The sequence below is a fragment of the Populus nigra genome, chromosome 7 (assembly GCF_951802175.1).
Source record: "Populus nigra chromosome 7, ddPopNigr1.1, whole genome shotgun sequence".
NCBI lineage: Eukaryota > Viridiplantae > Streptophyta > Magnoliopsida > Malpighiales > Salicaceae > Populus > Populus nigra.
In genome coordinates this window covers 7,207,390-7,234,179 of record NC_084858.1, presented here as the reverse complement: position 1 = coordinate 7,234,179, position 26,790 = coordinate 7,207,390, and the positions used below count along the sequence as shown (strand labels likewise).

Genomic DNA, 26,790 nt, shown 5'->3' with positions numbered 1-26,790 from the left:
TCTATTGGAGCCTTTGCTTACATATTTTTTTTTAAAAAAACTTGATTAGCATTGATTGACAGCAAATCTCAATATTTATATGGGCATTGTATCACAATAAGAGTTCTCTTTTATATGGAACAACATATCTGTTATTGAGCTGAATGCCATTTTTCATAACAAAATTGTTTTTAAGATCACGACGTCTATAATAAACAAAGCCATTATCATTAAAAGTAGTTTGTGACTTGAATTTTTTCGAGAATCTTTTTTAGCAAACTCCCTCATTCATACATTGAGATTTTGGATTTGCAAGACTACATCGACCATATATCATGAATCTTGAAACAATTTCATAGCATATTGGATCTGTAAATTTATCAGGAATTTCAGCTAAAACAATGGAATCAACATCTTCAGCTATACGACATTTAAAATTCGAGTGTAGCCAAATCAACATATAAGTGTGTGGCAAACCCCTCTTTTAAAATTCAATTGCATAAATATCTACAAAATGAAAAAAAAAACTAGGATAAACAATCATAATAGCAACAAAAGGTTGTAATCTTTAGAAGAAATGAAATAAAAGATAAAGTACTTGCAATTGTTCGACCAAAAGGTTTGCCTGATTTTATGATGGTTAACATATCAATAACCTTTGATCTAAAAACACGTGTAATGATATCAGGTTTGTCTTCGTGTTTGTAAATTCAATATTTTCTAAGCTCCATTTATATCTAAGGCTAATTGACATTACATGTGAATAAAATAAATTGATCGGGATTTCCATAGGTCCTGTATACATGCATCCTGGTAATTATTGATCATATAACGTGGGCTACTAGTTAAAGAAGATGGAACAATGATTTTCCAATTGAGAAGCCTTCAATATCTCCCTTAAGCACAACTTCATAAATACCTTTATAAACTTCTGCACATAATTGTTTTTTAATTAGCTTTAACATAATCAAGATGATCTTTTTCAATATTAACAAATGTATCGACCGAGAATTATCGATACAAACAACCTCCTTTGATGATGGTATTATCGCACCTAGGCCTTTCATTTATAAGGTAAGCATAATAAGCTCGCATCTGAACTCCTGACCTTTTCCTTGTTTTTTCATGTCCATGGTCAGCAAACATAATATTAGAGGAGTAGCCATCTTCACCGTAAGGAAACAAAAAGGGATACTGCAATGCCATGAATTTTGGATGCAATTTTAAGATCCTCTTTATAGAGCCTGAAAAGCATTCAATAATAGTGTCTCGTTCAGAGAATAAATCTCCAATATCTCCAACAACTAGTCCATCAATGTCATTGGATGTAGGATCATTATATTGGCGTGAGTCTTTCTTTCCATGTAAACGAAGTTAATAATCAACAAATTGAATATTTTGAGTTTTATCTCTAGCTTTGCAAAACAATTTGGCAAACTCGTTTGTTTTGTCAAGCATCTTTAAAAGATCCACAACAATATTCTCATCCAAAGATGATGATCTGGAGTTTCCTGCAAATGGTAAAAGTTGATTTACAACTTTATGAGCAGTGCCAAACACATAGAGTTGTGTAAACTTTGGTGAGTCTCTATCTACAGGTAAAAAGGAGCCCATTAAATGATGACAATGAACGTTTATCTTGAACACATATGGGGAAGGTTGATCATTAACAGGAGTATCAATTTTTAAGCATGTGAAAGCAAACATAGAGTTATAAGCTCGTATATTGTCTCGTAATGTTTTAGAGGCAGAGCCATTGCTGGGGTTAAGAAGAAAATCAAGAATTAAAGGAGTTGGTTGCATAACATGAAGTTTCCATTAAGGCAACAAAGCAAGAAAGATGGATTTTGTTTTTTATGAACATGCAAGACTTTTTTAAAGCAAAAAAAGTGCATTATAATGGCTGCATGTAAAAGTCTTATCACTAAAGTCAACATACTCGCATGTTTCCCCTAGAAATTACAAAGAAAATGAAAAATAATGAAAAAGGAACATGTATGATGTAAGGTATAATAAAAATGATTGAGAGTTGATGAAAGTTTAAGATAAACTCACTTTTCCTTTTTTTTTCCTGGTATTCAGATTGACCAGCTAATGGATTTGATAAGCAATTGGTCCATGTGTTGTGTTAATATCAAAGCTAGTATTGTCATTGAAATTTTCATCAGTGGGCAATCCATGAGCAAAATGTGCCTGACTCATTGATGCCATTAAGGTAGAGGCAATATTATTTGAGATGGAACAATTTCCTTGTAAGGAAGTACAATATGATGCACCAATATCAATTGTATATAAAAGTGAGGGATCACTGATTAGATGATCAGAGTTGTATGGTGTTGCTTATGTGAATGAAAAATTTTCGTGACCTAAATTTCCTTCACTATAAATTTGGGTTGTTAAGTTTTATGGTGAAGAAACATGAGGTTCAACATCATGGAACGATGTAATCTTTGTCAATCGCTAGTTATAAAGTTGTTGTTTCTAAAAGTTAAAAGAAAAATTTTAATGGTCAAAATCAGTCTAAGTAAAACTAAATTCGTAAGGGCAATGACTTTAAATTTTCCAATCAAGGCAATTTTAATAACATGGTTAGAATTGAGAACATAAATGGAAAAGAAAAAAAATTATGTAAAAGAATAAGAAACTGAACAGATAACTTAATTATGAAATAGAGGAAACATGAACACATGAAAAAATTTGAACTGATTTGGAAAACAAATTAAGCATAGAATGGAAAAGAAAGATATAGCAACAAAGAAAGCATGTAAAAAGCAGGCCAACTTTGAAAATAAAGGTGTATCTATAGTTTGAGTAAGACAGGAAGAAGGTGGTGTTTCAGTTCCCTATAATGTGGAGATAGATTAACAACAATTGAAACAACAGGCCTACAACAAATGGAAAAAGTTAGAAAGTCAGCAAGAAAATTTAAACTTGAGCGGTGGACAATAACAACAATAAAAAAAAACACATGCGATTATGAATATCGCAAGCAAAAAATTATGAAAAATGTGTTAATTTTGCCACAAAACTGAGATTTGTTGCAATGGAAAGAAGCAAATGGAACAATAAAGAAAGTGGTATTTGTTGTAACAAACAGAGGTGGTAACAAACAAATATTTTTTCTCTCATTAAACTCTCGTTGTAAACTAATTTAGCCACTAATTATATTATATGCAATCCAATTGAAAGTGATAATTCAGTACCAATTACATGCAATTCAAATTAAAATAATGACAATTAACAGTATAATTTCAAGAAAGAGAATTTTATTTATGCAAGTGTTGTTGAAAATAAAAGTAGCCAGCCATTATATGTAATGTAATTGAATCGAAAGGCTTTGACATGAGCAATGCACATTCATGTAGAAAAAATAGAACAAAATAATAATAATGGTTAAGCATGATGTTGTAATGAAATTTAAAGTGATAATTCAACTGCCAATCATATGCAATTTAATTCAAAATCTAACTAAAAGTAAACTCGCAAGGGTAATGGTTTCTAATTTTCCAATCAAGGCAATTTTAATAGCATAGTCAAAACTGAAAATTTCAATGGAAAAGAAAAACAAAACCTACTCCATGAAAGAATAAGAATAAGAAATTCAACACAAAACCTAATTATCAAGTAGATGAACATGTACATATAAAGAAATTCGAACTTATTCATAAAAAATTAGGCATAAAATGGAAAAGAAAAATATAGCTACAAAGTTGTAGGCATAAAACATACTAAGTTTAAAAGTAAAGGTGCATCTATAACTTCAGTAAGATAGGGAGAAGGTGGTGCTTGAGCTCTCAGCAATTTGAAGATAGTTCATCAACAAAAGAAATAACAGGCGTACATAAATGGTGAGAAATAGAAAGTGAGCAAGTAAATTGAAGCTTGAGGGGTGGAAAACAATAATAGTCATAAAGACATGTGATTATAAAAATCACAAGCAAATGATTTTGAAAAATGAGCTCATTCTGCTGTAACCATGAGTTGTTACAATGGAAAGAAGGAAACACAACAATAAAGAAAATGAGTGGAATTTGTTGCAAGTGATACCAAACTAATATTTTTTTCCATCAAATTTCTGTAGTAAACCAATTCAGCCACTAATTACATGCAATCCAATTGAAAGTGATAATTTAGCTACTAATTATATGCAACACGTCACAATTCACGAATTATTCTTTACTTGAAGGAAAAAAAAACCTTACCAATTAAAGGCTCACTAAAATGCAAAAAATTGGTCCATTACATGCATAAAAAAAAAAGAGAAACGAATGCATAACATTACTTATCTACATAGCAAATGCTGAAGTAAAGCGCAAACTAAAAACACTTGTTAAAAGTTAACTAACAGCAAGGACAGTTATTTAAAGAGCTGAAAAAGGAAGAGGTAAAAAAGAAAAAGAAAAATGGTGTGTAAAAAAAGATGAGATGTAACTAACCAGAAGAGGGAAGGAGAAGCCCTGCACAACAATCCTCAACCGATAACCAACAAATATTGACATATTACTGCAACAAAAAAAAAACCAAGTTAACATGATAACAGATAAAATAGTACAGGCTAGAAGTAGCAGACAAAATAGAAAATAATGTTGTGCTGAAAAATAGAAGGAAAAAAACATAAGAAAAAACCAGTAAGATCAAAGGTTCAAATTGCAGATATACAAACAAGTTTCAAAGCAGCCTTAAAATAGCAAAAAACACAGCAGAAACGGTTGCTATGTTTTCTAAAACGAAGGAAAAGGAAAAAAAAAAAAACATGTAAACTTCCTTGCAGACCAATAACCCTTAATTGCAATGATCCTTAGATAAATACATTAGCCATCAATGTTAGAATCAAATGTCAATCAATTTAGAAAAAAAACATAAAAGTTTATATAATTTTCCACAAACCAATGACCTCTCAATTACAAGGGTTCTCACATAAACTCAAAGGACACAATCATGTCAGCAGACACTAAAATAAAAATGCATGGAAACACTACACACCAAAAATAATGAAAAAGGACAAAGTTATATTAGCAGACACCAGAAAACAAATGTATGGGAAAACCACACACCAAAGACAATGAAACCATAAAGCAAGCAAAACGCAATCATAGTTAATTCCTAAGAGAACAAGAACAACAAGAAAACTAAAAAAAAACGAACTGGAAAGCTAACCAAACATCATTCACTAACTGAACGGTAACCATCATAGAAATACCCAGCCTGTGACAGTCAATCTGCATTTAATGCACTATGATGACATGTCCACTAACCCATACACAAAAGAGCCACACCTCTAGAAAAGAAAGTCTACAGGCAGCAGATGACCCTTAAAGAAAAGAAGGGGCAAGCAGTGAATAACAAACACCAACAAATTCTCCTACCCGACCAAATTTTTTATAATAATATTTTTTTAAAAAAAAATTATTAACTATTAAAAATAATAATAACATTATTATTATTATTATTATTTCATTCTTCTTCTCTATAGGGTTTGCAGATCCAGTCGTACGGGTCTCCAACCCCGTAGGGGGTCTACAGAACCCAGGTACATGTTATTTATAATAAAAATAACGGTATTTTTAATATTAATAATATTAATTAAAATAAAAATTATAATATTTAGAGCACAAATTATAATATTTTTGACATGAATAGTTTGAATTATAATAAAAATAACAATATTTAGAACACAACTTATAATATTTTTTATATGAATACCCTAAATTATAAGAAAAATAATATCATTTATAACACAAATAATTATATTAAGAAACTCAAGACCCAAGAACCTTGGGTCTTGACAGAGGACCTATGATAATTGGGTCTTGACGCAGGACTCAAGAGACTTGGCTCCTGACCTAGGACCTAAGCGAAATGGGTGTTGATGTAGGACTCAAGAGCACTGGGTCTTAACAGAGGACTTAAGAGCATTGGATTCTGACGAGCAGTGGGTCATGACGCTGGACCCATTAGAATTGGGTCCTAATGCAAGACCTAAGGCTAAGGCATCCTAAGCAGGTGTTCAGACCCGCTAGCTTGGGTCTGCAGCCATGTGCGCGGGTTAGCCCCAGCGTTAGGTGTTTGCGGCTGAGGGCTGCAGCCTCACCAAAACTGGAGCTGACCCAGGGGAGTGGGTTTGCAGCCTCACCATGCCCCGTAAAATAATGCAATCCACAGTGAGAGCACTCATAGTCTACAGTAACTCCTGCTACAGTGTCAAACAGTGCAATCCACAGTGAAAGCACTCACAGTCCATAGTAATTCCCGCTATAGTAAAACATTGATCCCTTTTAGTTATAGTTAAAATTGTGTTTTTGATGTTTTAGGTTGAGATTGTGATCTATTGTTTTAGGTGAAACTGGTCTGGAATTCCTGACCAATCAGTTAACCGGTTGGCTATTAGATTTATGTCCACTAGTTGAGTTGAGCTAGTTGATTATGCAGTAGGGTATAATAAGTTCTTTTAGGTTTGTTCAGTTTAGGTTATGTTTGGAATAATCATGTAGATCTGTTTCGCTTTTATAATTACATTTTGGTTCCTAAACGTATAAGGCTATGGGTTAGACCCTGATCATTTGTTGAATATGAATTATGAATATGAGATATGTGTATATCTGATTTAATAGCTTCTCATTTGATTGATGTCATGAGTTGAGTCTTGAGATATAATTCTATTTGTTTGATTATAATATGACCCTTTGGTATGCCAGTCGAAATACCCATGCTAACAAGGTAGTTTTATCTTTGTACACATCGTATTTGAACCCTAGTTTGGTCGGGGGGGTCATCAACCTATACGAACTGATCATTTCATAGTCTGAAATCAGATGCTCATTGCATTTTGATTTTCTTATGATCCTTACCTAATGATATTCCTTGTTATAACATGTTTGTGAAACTTTTTTGTAAAAGCCTAAAGTCAAATTTGTATATATTTCTCTGTTTTATTACCTCGTATGTATATATTGAATGTTGTCTACTCACCAAATTGTAAAACTCATCATCTCGTTATTTATTATTTTCATGTGTATAACTTTGCCAGGTCACTTTTATTAGACTTTAGAACCTACTTTTTTATTATAATTAATGTTATCCGTTATATCCAGTTAAAGCTCCACAATTACGATATTTGTATTAACTCTTGTTTGTTGGATTTTATAACCTATTCTTTTATTGTAATTAATGTTATTCCATTATATATAGTTAAAGCTTCACAATTACGATATTTGTATTATTCTAATGTTGATTTATATTATGGATTTTAATTATGATATCAGAAGTTGTGTATAACTCTAATTTGTTTAAATGATAAAAGTTTATATGTAAGTTTAAGTTTGTATAGGTATAAAAACTTGAAGGAAAAACTTTTACTATGTGTTGGATACAAGAATCGGTCGTGACATTATATGTGTATCAAGCTTTGGAAGTGGCCAGCTTGGTAGGACAGGTTCCGGAAATGACAGAGCCAAGGATTGAAATGGCACATGTTACAAAAGAAAAGTCATTCGCATGATCTAAAAGACTGGATTTCCAAGGATGAAAAGGTGAAGTTGCTTTAGGAATGCAAGGACTAGGATTTTCGTTTTCGTTTTTATTTTTCTTTACTTACATTGTCATATTTACATAAATGTCAGAGAAAGTGTCAAAATCACAATCAAGATTCAAGAAAAAACATCGGTGAATTGGCTCTGATCTTTCATTTCACAGTAACATCATGCATAAAAATTTAATGGCATACACACTGAGTACAAAAACAACAGTAATGTAACATTGAAGGGAAAAAAGAAAAGATACTTCTGCCATTCTCTTCTACATATCAGAGCCTTGAAAATGTAATTTACAAGCAATTCATTGTCATTGTCAAGGTAGCAACATACTATTCCAGGTTGCTCACTTTTTTTCTTGGATAGCGATAGAGAAAAGTGAGAATATGAAAGAAAAAAAAACAGAGAGAGAGAGAGAGAGAGAGAATCTCTAGTAATGTAAACAGCAAGAACTTCCATTCCATGAAGAGAAGGAAAGCAAAACAGTTATATTTCCTGGTCAAGAAATTGAACTAATAAAGTTTCTTTTTAGCTGTGTACATAGTTAGCTTTTTGGCACTACAAACAATGGTCATATATACTAACTAGTAGCCTGGGAACATTGGTGGAGGTGGCGATGCGTATTGGAATCCGAGGTTTGGTGGAAGGACTATATCTTCATTTGGGGGTGGTGGAGGAAAAGCATGAGGAGGATGAGGAGATACAGTTGGTGGTGGTGGAGAGAAAATTGGAAGTGGAGATGATTTAACTAGTCGTGGTGGTGGTGGTGGTGGTGACTTAACATGTGGTGGTCGAGAGTGTACTGGTGGAGGAGGTGAGTGTACTGGTGGTGGAGGGGGGGACTGGACTGGTGGAGGAGGTGAGTGTACTGGTGGTGGAGGGGAGGACTGGACTGGTGGAGGGGGTGACTGGACAGGTGGTGGTGAGTGTACGGGTGGAGGGGGTGACTGGACAGGTGGTGGTGGTGAGTGCACGGGTGGTGGTGGAGACTGGACAGGTGGTGGTGGTGAGTGCACGGGTGGTGGTGGAGAGTGCACTGGTGGTGGAGGTGACTGGACAGGTGGTGGTGGAGAGTGCACTGGTGGTGGTGGTGACTGGACGGGTGGTGGTGGAGGTGACTGGACGGGTGGTGGTGGTGGTGACTGGACGGGTGGTGGTGGTGGAGAGTGCACTGGTGGTGGTGGAGGTGACTGGACGGGTGGTGGTGGAGAGTGTACTGGTGGTGGTGGAGAGTGTATTGGTGGTGGTGGTGGTGACTGGACGGGTGGTGGTGGAGAGTGTACTGGTGGTGGTGGTGACTGGACGGGTGGTGGTGGAGAGTGTACTGGTGGTGGTGGTGACTGGACGGGTGGTGGTGGAGAGTGTACTGGTGGGGGTGATTGGACGGGTGGTGGTGGAGAGCGGATTGGTGGTGGTGTTGGTGAATGGACAGGTGGTGGGGGAGAATGAACTGGTGGTGGGGGTGATTGGACAGGTGGTGGGGTTGAGTGCACAAGTGGTGGGGATGGTGATGGAGAGTGAGGGTTTATAACTGGTATTTTTGGTTGTGGTGATGTTTTTGGTGCCTCGGGTTTTAGTAAGGAGGTTGGTGATGGTGATGATGGTGTCTCGCCATGTCCACCAGCTCCTGGATTATATTCATCATCAGGGGATGATGCAGACTTTGACTTTGATGATGGTGTCTTGCCATGTCCACCAGCTCCTGGATTATATTCATCATCAGGTGATGGTGCAGACTTTGGTGATGGTGATACAGGTATCTTTGATGTTGATGGACTAATAGAGAGTGATGGTGGTGTATTGTGGTGGCCAATGGGTGAGCTATCAAATGGATCAGGTGATGGTGTAGAATTTGGTGATAATGGTGTCTCGTCATGACCACCAGATCCTGGATTATATGGATCAGATGATGGGGCAGATGAATTGATTGATGGAGATAACGGTAAGGGTATCTTTGGAGTCGATGGCCTAATAGGTTTAACCCGAGTTTGTGGCAACTCATGTTCTGGTTTTGGTGATTCTGCTGTTTGAGGGGTGGGGACCCGTGCTGATGGTGGCGTTGGTGTAGAAGTAGATTTGGGAGGAGATGGAGTTGGTTCATGTTTTGAAGTAGGTGGTGTGGGTTGGGGCTTTGGATGAGGGTTTGAAGAACCTCCTCCTCCAGCACACTTGTCCTTGCTGCAATCCACAGGTCGGCTCACCACTGGATAACATGTCCTGGCTGACTTTTGCTTTGGCCTGTCAGACAGGCAATTGCTGGTATCATCCAACACAATGTCTTTCCTTGATGGAGGCACGCAAGCTTGAGCCTCCCCCTTGAAGTAGTTATACGAGAATGTGAAGTTTGTCAAGCTTGGCAACTTGCAAATGTTCTCAGGCACAAATCCTGTCAGCTTGTTGTCGGCAAGATCCAAGAGTTCAACCTTCTTTAGGCCTGCAAAGCTGGGCGGCAAGATTCCTGTGAACCCATTGTGGCTGGCATCAAAGACAGTCACATTACCAAGCAGCCCAATTTCTGCTGGGAAGCAACCACCAAGGTCATTGCCCATAAAGATGACCTCGTTCAAGTTGGCCATCTTGCCGACGCTGTGTGGAATGCAGCCGGTGAATTTGTTGTTAGCAAATGTGACAACAGAAACTGCGGAGTTGCCTATTGTCTCCGGGATGGTGGATGTGAATCGGTTGTCATTCAAGAACAAAGCATCGAGTTCCTTGTTGAAGAGTTCTGGAGGCAAACTACCTTCGAAATCGTTGAATCTGATGTCAAGATACTTGAGGCTTGGCCAGGAGAGAACAACAGAAGGGAAATCACCAACAAAGCGGTTGTTGCTGACATCAAACTCATACATGAGTGTGAGCTTGGAAAAGCTCTCGGGAATGATACCACAAAACCTGTTAGAGTTAATGTGGAATAATGCAACATCTGTCATAAGCCCTAATTCAGCTGGAAGGTGCCCAGCAATGTCAGCACCGTTAAGATCCACACCTGCCACAACGCTCAGACTGGGGTCGTCTAGAGCTGGTGCACAAAACACACCATTATAGGCACACACATTGGCGCCAACCCAATTGCCAGTAGTGTTAAATGGGTCGGAGTATATTGCCTTTTTCCAGGCCTGAAGACCAATATACGCTCTCCTCAGCCTTTGGTTTGCAAAGGTTATTTTCACATCGACCTCATACTCAAATTCATGAGGAAGCTCACTATTTTCATTTAACGTCAAGAGCTGGCGACGAGCAATATAAGATGCTTCAGCATCAGTTAAGGCAAGAGAGAAGGTTGAGAAAGAAGAGAAGAGCAGGGAGAAAAAGAAAAAGCAGCCGAAGGCTCTGAGAGGGTTCGCCATTAATGACCACCTTGGAAGGCCCAAGGCTGCTTATCGGAGGGAATGAAGATGAGAAGGACGCAATATCAAGGGAAAAGGAAGGTAAGAATTACAGCCATGGAGAGGTTGAGGAAAGACATCTCCAGTTATAGGCGCCCGAAATTTTCCGTAGTTTATTGACACCATAGAATTTGCTGTCCGCTAATATAAGCAAAGGTTTTGCTTGGATTGTGGGGAACATGTCTTAATGAAACTTAACCAAGAATAACTAAAAAACTAACAATTGACCACGTCAACCTCTAACTAAATTTTGGTTCCAAGATGACATCATAAAAACTGGAGAAGAACAATTTTTGGAGAATAACAGATAGCCATCTTCATCTACACTCTTTTTATAGTAACAAGGGATCTTTGTGCCCTACCTGTGGTAATTCAGACAGGTTTGTTGGTAGATGATGCGAGGAACTATAAAGAGTAAGCCACCTTTCCCACAAGAATCTCTTCTGGTATTAATCTGATGATTTTCCTTTTTCTTTTTGATGGTGGAAAAAAAAAGAAAAAGAAAAAAAAGAAACACAACAAGACTTATGTTTCCTCCACATACTGTCATGGAAAGCAATTTTATGGCTTCTTGCTTTTCATCTGAGCTGCATTGAGGTTGTCAGGATTGTGAAAGAAAGCAAGATTAATAACATAGTAGCACTAGGAAAGGTAGTGTAGAAACCTTATAATTTGCATCAAATGTGTTGCAAGAGCTGTTTTGGAGTTGCGCAGCTCCCTGTCTTCCAGATTTCCAAAGATTTGCAACAGAATTGCCCCTTGCGAATATCATGTGATCATTATGCACAGATAATGTTATTATCCTACAACCCAGCAGGAATTTATTATAACAACTCGAAACATTTGATGTCGAATTCACTACTGCCTGAAGGCTTCAGGACTTGGCCAATTTGGGCCAGAGGGCAAAATCTTAAGATTTGACATGAGATTAGACATTATTCTTTGCATAAGCTAATAAATTTCTTGATATGTTAACCTATTTCATGCTATGTTTTAACCAACAAGATGACAATTTTAAGAAATTAGATGTCGAATTCACTACTTCCTGCTAGTTTTATGTTTTGTATACATTGTAGACTCACAATAAATTTATTAAGCCTCTGGGAAACCTGGTTTAAATTTCAAAAACATAATTATTTATTTATTTATTTATTATAATATCAAAGATTATGAATTTATACGCAAAACTATTTCTTAAATTAAAAAAATAAAATGTAAAAACCATGTTTTAACCTTAAAAATGTTAGACTTAACATAGTAATAGTCAAACAAATAAAAAATATAATTTGCTATTTCTTGAGTTAAAAGAAATAAAATACAAAAAACATGTTTTAACCTTAAAAATATTAGGCTTAACATGTAAAGACATGGTTTACTCTACTGTGGTGAGTCTATTTTAATTAATAGATATACTCATAGTTAGAAAAACATAATAGTATCATAGTAATAGTCAGACAAATAAAAAATATAATTTATTATAGATAGGGTGTACTAGAGATGATATAGTCTGATATATATAATTAGTCTATTTATCCAGATTTTAAATACCAATTAAAGTATTTAGTGATTAAAATAATATAAGGTGACTTCAAACCTTTATAACAAATAAATAACAAGAATTCTTTTTTTATCAATTATACTTTGCTAAATTTCGGTATTTAGCTTTCTCTTTCATTCAGCTTTCTTCTTTGCTTTTCAATAACCATTGAGATCCCTTTTGCAAATTATAATCAATTATGTATGTTAGAACTTCGATTTACAGCAACTTTGATTGTTAATATATATATCATCAAGATCGATCCCTTTATCTATTGTGCCTTCAAGACTTTTCAAAGCCATTAGTTCCTTCGTGTGGGATTTCTTTAATTTTATAAAGCACAACATTTCTTAAGATTTCTATTATGTGGTTAAACATTTGCGACCAGATTCGGTCATCAAATGGCTGATATTCGGTCTCCTCAAAATAAAGAGCAGATACTCGGTTGAACTTGATTTACAAAGCATTTCTTGAATTTTATGGCCAAATATCACAACTTTTGGTACATCGAATCTCTTAAAATTGTCATCTTGATGGTTAAAATATAGCATGAAATAGGTTATTGACTTGTGATATGATACGAGTCGAATCAAAAAAATCTTTGAATGAAAAATAAAAAGAAGCTCAAACAAGTGGATCTAAAGAACTTGGATGACCAATAATAATGTGGTTTGGATTTAAAAAAAATCAAGATGATATTTTTCTTAAATAAATATTGAGGCAGATAGATATTAGATCAATCCGGGTTAACATATCAAACTCGCTACTTGAGTTGCATGATTGTAATAACTTAATAAAAAAAATCATGTAGAAGTCAAATCAAAACATATTATGAAGATCAATTTAAAATAAATCGAATGCTTAAAAAAGAAAAGAAAATGGCATCCTGTTTAAAAAACTATTGAGACAATAATATATGAATCAACTTAGGCTTCATGACTTAATATATTAAACTCATGGTCTGGGTCATGGACTCTATTATTTTTAATAACTTTATTTTACTTAATTATATAATAAAAAAGGTTAAAGAATGAAATTAAAAGGACAAGATTAATGAACAAAAAAAAAAAAAAAAGCTTAAGCGTATGGATCTAGGCTTTTAAGCAAAACCCATGCCTCCACCCTTGGGCCTTTTTGTATTTTAAAGGCATATGATCTATCATCATTCCTTGTTTTTATTTTGGAAAAAAAAAATTAAGGGAGATGATGTATTTTTTGTCTTTGCTTAAAATTTGATCACCATAATGATGATTGAAAAATTAAAGCATGGTTTTTTGTTAGAAAAATCAATTTTTTTCACTTATGTTAACCAAAAAAGGCCTCATAAACACCTTTAAAACAAAATAAAAAAAAATCAATTTGACAATTAAAAAAAGCACAGAAAATGGTCTAAAAAACCAAATCATATTGGGAAAAAATTCTGTCCACCTTGATTTATTTTTTTAGATAGAAAGAAAGTTCGAAACAATCACATTCAAATTTTTTTTATCTAATGAAATCCATTGATACAAAAAACAATAAGTTTCATCATAGACAAGTGAAGAAATCGATATCTTTCTCTTTTCTCATCGTTTTCTAGCTAGTTTTTTTTTTTAATTTTAAAAGTGAGAAATAAACAAAATAAATCTTAAGATCAAAATGAAAATTGTTGTAAATTTAAAGTGAGTAGTTTATTTTATTCGTGTTTTAAATTTCAGTTATTTATCTTTTAATTTGATATTGTCTATATAATTTCAAGTGTAATTCCATATAATCAGGTTATAAAAAATTGAACAAAAACTAAATTAATTTCACTGTTCAACAGTGAAACCAACCAATTTCTGCCAAGTGTTAAAGTTAATGCTACGTGGTCAAGTGGCAAAGGGGATACCTTTATTTTTTTGTGTTTTTCCTTGACAGACAATTAATGTTTGACAAAGCTTCTAAATACAAGGCTAGTTACATCTTTGTTTCGGTGTTGGGTTGGATATCGCATGGTCCAATTTTTTAAAATTTTTTTCTCGCAAAATTTTAGTCTTAGATGTAGCTAGTTTTGTCTCCTCCACGGGGTGGTTATATGCAAGAAGTATTTTTAAATATAAAAAATTCTCAATTATAAATAAAAATATTTATATATAAATTTAATTAATTAAATCAATATTTATCAAAAAATAACTAAAATTAAAATATTTATTTCTGTAACACGAATTATTATGTACTTAGTTCTCTTTAACAGGTATGTTTTTTAGAATACTATTTTCATTTAGCAAAACATAATTTTTTTAATCTTAATTATATGATAATAAAACGCATTATAATTTTTTTTGTATAAAATATATTTTTTAAAAAGTAAAAAAGCCATGATAAACATGTAAAGCCGAAATAGTAAGAGTAGATTATTGAAAAAAATGGTAAAATTACATTATTCTAGGTTTGAGTTAAATAAAAAAATATATTATCAATAACAAATAGTAAAATTATATATTTTTTTTAAATTGAAGAAAAAAAAATCATTAAACCAAACAAATAAAAATAAATAATAGTTAAAATGTCGTGGATTAATTGGTTAAATCTATAACTCAACTAATGAACTGAACTCAGTTCAATGATTTATTTCATTAATTTTTTAAAACCAAATATAAAAAGAAAAATACAGAAAAATAGCCCAACTTGTGCGTCTGGGTATTAAAAAAATAACCCAGTCAATGTGTTAATTTTTTTAAAAAAAGTTATTTTTTTTTTAAAAAAACATACAATGCTTCAAGCATTTGTTTTATGAAAAATCCAACCCTTTCCAAAGAAAAATAATAATTAAGTATTAATTTGGAATAAAAAAAATTCAATGATACAAAAAAAATTTAGGACAAAACTGAAAATTTTAAAAAATAGTATTACAATTCATAATGAATTGCGAGAGGATAAAGGGTAAAAACTGTTACATTGGTTTCCCACACGGCACTTTCTGTTAATTAAGTAATTGGTTAATGTTTTGACGTCGTGTTTTGTCTTTATTTTTCTCTCCGTTGTTTTCCGACGTGGCAACTGTGAAGATCAATGTGGAGAAAGCACCAGCATCTTTCTCCACGTACACAAAGTATACTCTCCCTCTCCCTCTCCCTCTCCCTCCATGTAGAAAATAAATTAAAAACACGCAATTTTCTTTATTTTTCTCCCAGTTGCATAAAAATCAAATTCCCTTCAGTTCCTCTCGATCCTCATTTTCTTTTTTGATCGCGAGAGAAATTGAGAAATTCTGAGGTTTAGGAGACCGAAGAAAAATGAAGGCTATGGAGACGGTACATGATCTGATTGAAGAAGCTAAACTTCGAACGGTTTGGTGGTGTCTTTGTATCTTTTCCGTCACTTACTTCTTATCTCGTAAGTTCTCGATTCCTTTTGCTTTCCTTATCTATTTCTTGATTCTGTACAGTGCTAGTGAAGCTCGTTTTGAAGGTTCAATTTCTTTGATTTTTTGATTGATTAATCAGTGAATTTGCGTTTTGTATTGTATCAATAGAGCTAGGGTTAACGTTTTATGGAACTTGCTATCACCACTGCGTCGGTGATTATTAACTGATCAGGAGTATTTTTTTTTCTTTCAAGATGAAAGATTTTAATTATTATTATTTGGTACTTAGTTTTAATCAAGGCAGGGTAGTTACGATTTTTATGTAATTTTTGAAATTTTTTCCCCACCTAATTATGCTTTGGTTGCCTATGAAAATTAAGGACTCTTTAGAAAACCAAAATCTTGATTCTTTTTATTAAAAATTGATGAAATTACATCAGTTGAGGTTAATTATAAATGGAAGTTTAAGTGGCATGAAGTTGATCCATTGATAGAGTCCACGTCAATGATAGATTTGTTGCTTCAAATAAATATTTTTATTTATGTGCATGTTGCAGCTTTGGTGTGCTTTCGTTAGGAACCAAACAACGGTGATGATAATTATCCAATATAAATAATTACTCAATATAATGTTATTTATTTATTTATGGTAATCATTGCAATTCATTACAGATACAAGTTCATCAATGTGGATGAATCTACCCATATCAATTCTCATTGTGTCTGCACTAAGAATTTTGTCTAATGAAGTGGAGTTCAGCTGGAAAGCGCGCCAGTCAGTTCGTCGGCAGTCTTATTTGTCACATTTGGAGAAGAAACAGTTGTCTAAGAATGACTCACGACTTTCTTCTGTGCCACCGGCACCAAAGTGGAAGAGGAAAATTGATTCTCCAGTTGTTGAGGCTGCAATTGGTGGTTTCATCGATAAGATATTGAAGGATTTTGTGGTAGACCTATGGTATTCAGAAATTACACCAGATAGGGAGGCACCTGAGCTGATACGGTCGGTAATCATGGATGCTCTTGGTGAGGTATCTGGAAGGGCTAAAGAGATAAATCTTATTGACTTGCTAACTAGGTAATTTTTTTTCATCCTATAATATCCTTTCTAAAATGAAATAGGTCACACAAGTTTTCAAGAAACTTTTCATAGTTAAATAGTCATTTATAAGCTTTACGTGTGAAAACATCGGAATGAAAGACTGTCTGGTGTTGCAGGGATTTGGTTGATTTAATAGGGGATCACTTAGACCTCTTTAGAAGAAATCAAGCAGCTATAGGAGCCGACGTGATGGCAACTCTTTCTACTGAAGAGAGAGATGAAAGGTTGAAACACCATCTAATGGCTTCTAAGGAGCTTCATCCTGCATTGATATCTCTCGAGAGTGAGTACAAGGTGTGAGTGGAGTGTTCCAATTTTTTTTTCCTGCTTTTGTATGCACCTTCTTCATTGTTTTTTAATGATCTCCTTTTCTTTTGCTTCCCATTTTCCTCTTCCAAAAAGGTTCTTCAACGATTGATTGGTGGAGTTTTAGCTATAGTACTAAGACCTCGTGAAGCTCAATGTCCGCTGGTTCGGACTATCGCTCGAGAGATTGTAACTTGCTTGGTAATGCAACCTCTTATGAATCTTGCAAGCCCTGTGTAAGTATACAGAGTACTTGGTCTTGGTTTTAGGTCTTTTTTTCCTTATTGATGCTAATCTTCTAAAGAATTGAAATTATTTTAGGTGCAACATTAGAACTAGAGGAAAATTAGAATTAAACGTAAATGGTGTTGCTTTGCTCAAGGCCACAGTCTAAGAATGTGTGCACTTGCCTCCTAATATTTGTGATGCAAATAGCACCTGGAAAGTTTATAAAAGAAGGGGAAAATCTATTTCTATAAGCATGTCTATTTGGCTTGGTCCGAATTGGAGTAACCTAGACAGTTTTACCAGGTAAATAGAACAGAATTTAGGGGGTCTAACTGTCAGGGGCAGTTCTGTAATTTGCAGGTGTATTTTGTGATTTGTAAAGTTTACCAGTCAACTTATTAACCATTAAGGAAGTGACTTGCTAACTAGCACTAGCTATGGTGCGCCTCCCTAGGCACCTCCTTATTAGCCTATATTGGTTGTAATCCCCACTTTTGGAGAATTATTTGAAGTGAATGAATTGAGATTTTTCAGCCTTCAAGGTTAGAGATAAACATCAAGAGATAAATGAGCCATCTTCATATTGAAAAGGAGGATTACTATGACTTTAGCACTTGGTAGTTTACCAAAGATGAAAATGAGGTGTGATGCCTAAGAATTCCTAGGAGTTATTTATAGGAGCCTAGTGTGATGCTAGGTTTGTTTTCTTTTTCTTAAACCTACTTGATCCTTAGCTCCTTCATGTTACTCCTCTAAAACACAACCTGTCCCCTATTTTCCATTTTCCAACCTATCAAATCTGTCACAACTTGTAAGCCATAGTACTAGGGTGCTGTAATTGAAGATCCTGCATCAATTTGGAGGTCATAGGAAAGAAGTAATATGAATTATAATAATGAAAAATTGGATCTTTTTTTTTTAAACTCTCTCCTAACAAGCTATATTATCAACCATTGTTGCTGGTTGGACTGTATGATTGAAGAAGTGGTCATCAGCTGCTATCCTCCACCAAATGATTCATCTTTCATGAGTTGATTAGTTTTCAAAGTATATGTTGCTATGACCATCCTGATTGGTGTGTTATCTGCAAACATGTTATGATTGCTTGTGTTTTTCTTTTTTTGTATGTAATATTGTGCGGATTAGATAAATTTTTGGAACTCTTTAATGTTAATGTATACCTCTGTATACTGAATCATATAGTTATGCTTTATGTGACCAGGTATATCAATGAGGTACTTGAATTGATTTTACTTTCCATTAAAGATGATAGTCCAAAAGATACTGTTGGTGATCAACCTGCAGAGAGTGTGCATAATGCTGACTCTACCTTGAGAAAAGATCCTTCTGCAAATAGTCAAAGGACTGGAATTGTTGACAACAAAAGAGACTATCAAGGAACAGATCAAACTTTTTCTAAAATTGATGATCGCGGAGAAATGTACTTGGATTATGACTCACAACAAGACCATATGCAGCCACATCCTGCAGAGTGGGCACGAATGCTAGAGGTGGCGACCCAGAGAAGAACTGAAATTCTTACACCTGAAAATCTCGAAAATATGTGGACGAAAGGAAGAAACTATAAAATGAAAGAGAAAAAAAAAGTTAAAGCAGGGGTTCAGCAATCAATGGCAAAGAGTTTAGTTACAAGCATTGCAACTGATTCTAATTTAGGAAAAGATATGCTGATGAATACCAATGTAATCTTTAAAGAAATGGATGGGAAAGCTATAGGGCGCCTAACACCTAGATTGAATCTAGATACTTTAACAAGTCATGAGAACAAAGATGGGAGACAGTCTACTCAGGATGGCAGCCAGGAATTGTCTTTTGAAGGCGCACATGTTGGTGGTGAATTGGAGAATGCCGGCAATCTCTCTTTGAATGAAAAAAGAGGTGGACTTAAGAGATCCAATAGCACCTCTGCTCTAGAAGCCCTGCCTGATAAAAATAATGCATTTATGGGAGATGGAGGGGGATCCATTATCTCAGAATTTTATAGCCCAGATTTTCGTAGGAGTCCAGATCATGCTGTTAAGGTCTCAAACATGGTAGTTAGTAGCGAGGGACGTCACAGTCCCAAGAAGCTGAAGTGTCGGGTGCGTTTTCTTTTCTGAGTCACTGTGAGCCATACAGATTTTGGAACAATTAAATTATCTCTGGATTCTTTGTGCAATAAGGGATTTACATTAGAGCTTCTTCTTGGGCCTTGCTCTTTACCAGTCATCATACTTGAATCTAATTCATTTATTTTACACCTTGCATATCCATGTCATTACAGGTCATGGGAGCATACTTTGAGAAACTTGGGTCAAAATCTTTTGCAGTTTACTCAATAGCAGTGACAGATGCAGAAAACAGAACTTGGTTTGTGAAAAGAAGGTTTGCTTCTCATCTAAAGATGACTTAAGGCTGCTAGTTTTACTAAAAGTTTTGCTTTTTCTTGATCCACTCCATTTACTATTCTTCATATTTACTGCATTGATGTTATTTCTGTGAAAGTTCTCGAAGTTTCTAGATAACTTGAAGCTATTTTGCTTTTGCATCAATTTCCATCCTCTTCTGCAGATACAGGAATTTTGAGAGATTGCATAAACATCTGAAAGAGATCCCAAATTACACATTGCACTTACCTCCCAAAAGGATATTCTCATCAAGCACTGAAGATGCTTTTGTTCATCAACGCTGTATTCAGCTTGATAAATATATTCAAGTATTGTCTAATCTGTGCTCTGAATTTCTTATTTAGAATGCTTATTTCATTTTTCTGCTTCTTTAATCATGTTGCATTCCCAGGATCTCATGTCTATAGCAAACGTTGCGGAGCAGCATGAAGTTTGGGATTTCTTAAGCATTTCCTCAAAGGTACGGATTCTGTGGAAACTGAAATTTGTTTCTGTAGAATTTAGCTGAACGTATTGTACCCCTTTTTTTCTTTTTTACACTTCCATTTGTTAAATTAAATGACTCTGAATTTCTTTTTTTCTGTTTCCCCCCCTTGAAGAATTATTCTTTTGCGAAATCTTCCTCAGTCATGAGAACCCTGGCAGGTATGTGGGTGTGTTCTTCTTTGTTGCTTCATCCTAACTTCTTATTGAAAGTACAATTTCGCTGCTAAGCACCATCTTGTTTATATGGTTTCTCTCTCTCTCTCATTGTCTCTCTCTCACAAATGCACGCTTGCCATAGAGAATTTCTTGGGACCTTGGTTTTCCTATTTTTGAGAGAGGCCTTGCTTCCTTTGGCTTATACACGTCATGTCTGAATTGTTTGAAGACTATGTGTATCTTGGTGCACATCAAATTTCTCGTCTTAAATTGAATCTTTTGTTTGTTTTGTTTTTATTGTCCATCAACTTGAGGATATGCTACAGAACATGTGCTTTGACCCCTATTTTGCAAACAAGTAGTTCAGTTTTGAAGAGAGCCATTTATTGAAGACCTCTATAACCCTTTCAACCTGTGAATAGCAAAATCATCTCAGTTACTGTTAGTTTAATGCTGTGGATCCTGAGTGAAAGCTATGAGTATTGTTTCTTGTCTATCCCCTCTGCTAAAAAATTTTCCTCATTTAATTATGTAATTTAACTTGACAGTCAATGTGGATGATGCTGTGGATGATATTGTGCGGCAATTCAAAGATGTTTCAGATGGCTTTATGCGTAAAGTTGTTGGTTCAACTTCCCCATTTGATGAAACCAATTCCTCAATCTACAACAGGAACTTGTCCTGGCATTTGGATGATGTGAATAAACATGTCTCAAGGCAGGATACTTTAGAAACTGCAAACAGCTATTCTGAAACTGAAGAATGTCATAATCAAGGAAGCCATGACCAGAAGGGAGTTGGATCTACTGCAGAAGCCAGTGGTTGTCATTCAGTTAATGAATTGAATGCAAAGGGTTTTCCTCCTCTGGTGTTTAAACATGATGAGGAGTCGCGGGCCTTAGGTTTAGAGAAAAAACCTGTATTAGAGGAGAAAAGTGAAAGGATTAACCATGGCGTGTTTTCTGTAGCAAACTCTGCAGTAGCTTCCAGTCATATGAATGATCCAGTCGGAATGCCACCCGAGGTATTTTAAGTTTGGTTATCTCTAATTTATCTCTCATTTTTTTCATGGCTCATGACCTTTTGCTGCAAAGATAATTTGGGCTTGGGGCATCACAAATTACCTGATTAAGTTGATAGAGCATAATAATAGTTTCTTCTTGTAGATTTGCTGTTTCACTTTACTATTTTCCTACAAGTTAAAATAAGCATTGCCTTTTCAAGACTAGGTGATTCATTTAGCTGACTTCATTTAGTTTGGTAACAACGGTTAGTTTGGCCAAGTTCCTTCTCAATAAACCACACACAAGAATCTTATAAACAAAGTTCCTTCTCAATAAACCACACACAAGAATCTTATAAACATATAGAGTACCACCTTCTACTCCCCAGGTTTGAAATATTTCTTGCATTTTTGGTAGAAGATTTCTGTCTCCCAAATGTTTTATATCATTGGTCAGCTGAGTTTGTAATTTTGCTAATGAACTTTTTTTGTTTTGGACACTTTCAATCGAAGAAACTTGTGATCTAGGGTTAAAACTGTCCAGGTAGATTAGCTAAAGATACATCAAACCTGTCAAACCTAAACAGATTGAATGATCAGCTTCATGTTAAAAATTGTTGAGGTTGTTGATTATTGATTTAAAGCTGAATGAGCATTTTATGAGATCTATTAGTAGTAATGGAGGTCTTCGAGGAGTTTACATTGTTAAAAAAAAATCAAATATATAAAAATTGGTTCCAGGAGTTGAGGATAGCAAGATTAAATAGTATTAAGATAGAAAAGGGCAGATGTAGGATTAAACTTGTTCGATACAGTCGGACAAGGGCACTGAGACATCACAACCTAAAGGAGTATGTTGCTAGAGGTGGAAATTTTTTGGGTTAGGGACATGGGAATCGAGTAAAATAACTGCAATACTGAATCTGTATTTTATGAATGATGATGTCAGACATTGCAGTCATGTCACAGTGTTCAGATGAGACATTCCTTTTCTTAAAATGTTTAGTTTGCCTCTTGATTTCTGAAGCTTGTTCTAATTCACAGCCTAGGGAAGTTTGACTTTGGTATTTTTGCAGTGGACTCCTTCTAATGTAAGTGTACCTCTGCTAAATCTAGTCGATAAGGTGTTTCAGCTTAAAAGAAGAGGCTGGCTGAGGTGAGCTAATTTTTCTCATTAGTTCATTTATTTCTAGGAAGTGGTGTGTATGCTATTTATAGCAACCCTTGTCCTTTCTCCCTACCATATATTTGTGCATGATGCACCAAACTGTGGAAGATAAGAATTCGATGAAATATATAATAACCATGTCATAATTAAGGCTTTAGCTATAGAAGATCTTCCATGCATGGACTGGAATTTGGGAAAGAATCTCAAATTGTATTCCATTTGAAAAATTTGAGACATTCCTAAGCTGAGTTTGTGCGATTGTCTTCATTGAACTTATGTCTCCAATGAAGTTTGGTTATCCTCGATTTATTTGAGCTAGGAAATTTAAGTGGATATTTGGTGAATTCCAGAAGGTTACATTTAATGAAATTTCAATGCTCGATGGTTTTTCTGTGAAAAGTTGTTTTACCTAAATATAATATAATCTTTCTCCCTTTCATGGTATGAATAATCTTCCAGAACCTGTTTTTCTGGTTATTGTGCTACTATTGGTCAGTTTTTCACATGTGATCATCTTTATTAGCACAGAAGACAGGTCTTTTGGATATCAAAGCAAATACTGCAGTTAGTAATGGAAGATGCTATCGATGACTGGCTTTTGAGGCATATTTACTGGCTTCGGAAGGAGGACACTATTGCTTTTGGGATTCAATGGGTGCAAGATGTAAGAACTGAACCAATTTTTTGTCTCTTCATTAAGCTTACTGCACAGATCTTTTCCCAACTGTGTACTTCATTAAGTTTACTGCACAGATCTTTTCCCAACTGTGTACGTGTTTGATATAAAAAAAAATTTCTTGGCATGATGCCCGTTAATTCCTGCCATCTTCAAGTTTTCAAGTAATGAGAGAGGTGTATATGATTGGCTATTAAAGTTTTCAAGGTTACTCTAGGCTAGCTTCGGGCTTATTTGGGCAACCAGCTTTACAGCATAAGCCTGATGAGGGCTATCTTAGGAGTGCCAATGTGTTTTTTGCTGCCATGCTTGTTGCATCCCTGAGACCTAATTGTAAATTAAATTGTAACAAAGATTCTGGGTGCCTAAACTGTTGCCGAACACATGCGACTGATACTTGGTAAAAAGAGTCTTCATTGGTTTGTGCTCCAAGTTGCCGAGGCAGGATTACACTTCTGTTTGATAGGGAACATGTTAAAGCCATCCAAAAGTAAAGCATAGATGTGGCTATCTGAATTAGGTTGTGTTTCTGTTAAGTTTAATTCCACAGTGGTGCTTTGTCACTGGTCTGACTACATGTTAGTTAATGCCTTATCCGGGTTTGTGTGGTTAGCCCTCATCAAGGCATCGTCTGATGTTGAGATGAATCGATTGAGACAGTTTTTTTAAAAAAAATAAATTGTGAACTGGACTATAGTTCTGTTGCTCTCTTGTTGATCTTGATTAGACTGACTGACTGTTAAATTATGTTATTTTCTTATGATGAAATACTTTCAGATTCTCTGGCCAAATGGCATGTTCTTTACGAGAGCAAGGGTTGCACAAAGCAAAGTTGACGATGACCAACTAAATCTCATACCTTTTCAGATTAGCCAACTGAGTGGCAGTAAGGTCTCTAATAAGGGTTCATTCGAGGAACAACTTGAGGCTGCTTGTAGAGCGAGTGATATCAAAAAAATGCTCTTTGGTGAGTATAGTTTTCTTAAACCATTGATGCTTATATAATTTGAGGTCCTTTTACTGGTCTTGAGTTTGGCCTCATTGTCACCATGGATTTGTTGATCGTCAGCTCTTTGAGAAATTTCCGAATGGTTTTATTTATTTATTTATTTTGTTCTAATAACATTGACTTGTTTTTTTTTTTTTTCTATATTGGTAGTCATGTGATACTTGGACACACAAGTCCATTTCTAATAGCATGTTTGGTACAACATGAAGGGCGGATGAAAATAGTGGTTAAGAAAATTAGGAAAGTGCTAGATTATTGTACTTACTTTAACTAATAAAGTTAGGTTTTAACTCACTTGGGTCTCTCATTTTTTTTTTCATTTCCTTTTTTTTTTGTTCTTTCATTTTCATTCCTTTTTTTTTAATTTTATCGTTCAACATTGAGTTTGTATTCAATTTTTTTTATTTTGTCTTTCAATATTTAGTTGATTTTGAATTGATATTCATAATTTATTTCGGTTTGTTTTCTGCGATGTTATTGTAGTTTCAAACAAAGAACTATCTTTTTGTTATCGTATAACTAAGTAAAAAATAGTTAAGATAAAAACAAAGTTATCAAATCTAGTGGAGTCTATGACATGGGTCACGGGGTTGACGGGTTAAGCAGCAAAAAAAGAACTATCTTTTTGTTATCGTATAACTAAGTAAAAAATAGTTAAGATAAAAACAAAGTTATCAAACCTAGTGGAGTCTATGACCTGGGTCACAGGTTTGGCAGGTTAAGCAGCAAAACCCAGGCCGATTTATTATATCGCCTTCTTGATATATATATATTTTAAAAGGTGTCATGTTGATTTTTCTTTAAACTAAACCATGTTTTTTACATGTCTTTTGGGTTGTCTTTGGACCCGTTAAGTTAATTGAATCACGTCGAAATAGCTTTAACACGGTTTAATTTTTAAACCGAGGGCTAGGAAAAGATTCGGGAAGGGAGGTTCCGAGGTTGATCACTAGGCCGGGTTTAATAACAATGCCAAATAGTTTCCCGCATTGAAAAAGTTTTTGGATTTTTTTATCCAACCTATAGCTTAGCACGAACATGCAAACTAGTTTTAATATAAACAGGTTGGAAAACAGAAATTTGTCCTCTCATTCCTCACTCCATTTCTCAAGAGAGTAAAAGTTGCATGCATGTTTGGCTACATGTTTCTATTTTCAACAAAAGCAAGTCATAGAAAGCTGTGTTTGTCTGATTTTGTTGGCAATAGTTTGTTGGAACTTTCATTGTTTGGATACCAAAGGTATAAGTTGAGGGTGGAGATCTTGTCTTCCAATTTTGGATGAACAGACTCTTCGCTTCAGAAATCTAGAGTTGAGTTCTTGACTACATTTATCAAGAACATAGTTACAAAATTTTCCCTTTTGTCAGATGGAGCTCCTGCAACTTTAGTCAGCTTGATTGGAAATAAACAGTACAAGCGCTGTGCAAGAGACATTTTCTATTTCACTCAGGTACAGTCCTCTGTACTTTTTATGTTAATCATTTCGATGTTTTTCCCCCCCATGAATTTTGTTTGCTGTCATGCTATTTTGAACTGACTGATATGATTTTTTTTTGAGTTGCAGTCTACTATCTGTGTGAAGCAGCTTGCATATGGAATACTTGAACTATTAGTTATATCAGTTTTCCCTGAGCTCCGGGATCTTTTGCTGGGTCTCAACGAGAAGATGCGTGCTCCACCCGCATAGCAAATTCTTGGTTTAATCACTACTACGCCGTGCTCCACCTGCACAGCACATTCTTGGCTTCATCGCTACGAAGACGGTTGATTATTTGTACCAGCTATGATGAAATTAAAAATATCACAGCCACTTCCAAGGATCACCAGATTACATGATTCCATTCGGTTTGCCCATCATATTCATTTTGTTCACAAGAACAATCAGGTGAGGTATTACGAATGCCAAACAGGACTGGTGATATATTGAATTCTCTCGGACCGTGGCCATTAGCTGTACCCGGCGAATAATCAAATTGCACAGAAGTTGAAAATTAGAGCTTGTATAGAGGATGGTGATGCTTTTTTGTGTATAGTTTCCTGCTAATTCAAGCAGTACCCCTTGTCACGCACGGGGATTTTGTGCTGTCGCAGATCTTGCAATTGATTTTTTGTGATAGATTATTTTACCCCAAATTGGTTCTTCCCCGTGTCACGTGATTGCGAGTCAATAAAATTTCTCTCCTCTTCTCCTTCACACGCATGTGCCCACATTTGCTAAGTGTTGCCCGCCAAGGAAAATCCAGTGAGAAGAATATAAAAGAAAATGAGTGAATAACCAGTAACATTGAAAAGATCCCGGACCAGTGCAACCACTTCATTTGCGGCTTTGTAAAAGCGTGTATCGACTCATCAAAAGCAGCTAGTCCTCCTAGAGTCGAAGGAATTTGCTAGTGTCGATTGCAGGGTGGAAAAAAAACATGTTCACGTATATAAGAAATCGAAAACCTACAGGATGTGCTGAATCAAATAAAGAAAGAGAATGAGCGAA

The 26,790-nt window shown here is 35.1% G+C and overlaps 2 protein-coding genes across 3 annotated transcripts; one reads left to right on the top strand and one right to left on the bottom strand.

Moving 5' to 3' along the window:
* Positions 1-8,092: 8,092 nt before the first annotated feature.
* Positions 8,093-10,855, bottom strand: LOC133698615 (pollen-specific leucine-rich repeat extensin-like protein 3). Its single transcript, XM_062121607.1, has 2 exons — positions 8,705-10,855; positions 8,093-8,602 (listed from the first exon to the last, which is right to left on the bottom strand). Exons 1-2 carry the CDS (start codon positions 10,853-10,855, stop codon positions 8,093-8,095), a joined length of 2,661 nt encoding a protein of 886 aa, XP_061977591.1.
* Positions 10,856-15,458: 4,603 nt separating this feature from the next.
* LOC133699636 (uncharacterized) lies at positions 15,459-26,496 on the top strand. 2 transcript variants are annotated; one of them, XM_062122974.1, is made up of 15 exons: positions 15,462-15,788; positions 16,432-16,837; positions 16,978-17,155; positions 17,264-17,403; positions 18,618-19,497; positions 19,680-19,780; positions 19,967-20,111; positions 20,195-20,263; positions 20,403-20,448; positions 20,994-21,469; positions 22,525-22,604; positions 23,145-23,280; positions 24,070-24,259; positions 25,670-25,752; positions 25,867-26,496. In XM_062122974.1, exons 1-15 carry the CDS (start codon positions 15,689-15,691, stop codon positions 25,987-25,989), a joined length of 3,153 nt encoding a protein of 1,050 aa, XP_061978958.1. In that variant the 5' UTR covers positions 15,462-15,688; the 3' UTR covers positions 25,990-26,496. The 2 variants fall into 2 exon arrangements, 1 of the variants encoding a protein (XP_061978958.1); XR_009843306.1 differs by lacking the exons at positions 25,670-25,752; positions 25,867-26,496 and having other exon boundaries at positions 15,459-15,788; positions 23,140-23,280; positions 24,070-24,210.
* The last annotated feature ends 294 nt before the right edge of the window (positions 26,497-26,790 follow it).

Excerpts from the sequence above, each read along its gene's own strand:
- LOC133698615 (XM_062121607.1), bottom strand. The coding sequence starts at position 10,855 with ATGGCGAACCCTCTCAGAGCCTTCGGCTGCTTTTTCTTTTTCTCCCTG. Across the intron at positions 8,603-8,704 it reads TACACTCTCCACCACCACCC|TCACCACCACCACCAGTGCA; the intron begins GTCCAGTCACCT and ends CCACCCGTCCAG.
- LOC133699636 (XM_062122974.1), top strand. The coding sequence starts at position 15,689 with ATGAAGGCTATGGAGACGGTACATGATCTGATTGAAGAAGCTAAACTT. Across the intron at positions 20,449-20,993 it reads AGTCATGAGAACCCTGGCAG|TCAATGTGGATGATGCTGTG; the intron begins GTATGTGGGTGT and ends TTAACTTGACAG. Across the intron at positions 23,281-24,069 it reads GGATTCAATGGGTGCAAGAT|ATTCTCTGGCCAAATGGCAT; the intron begins GTAAGAACTGAA and ends AAATACTTTCAG.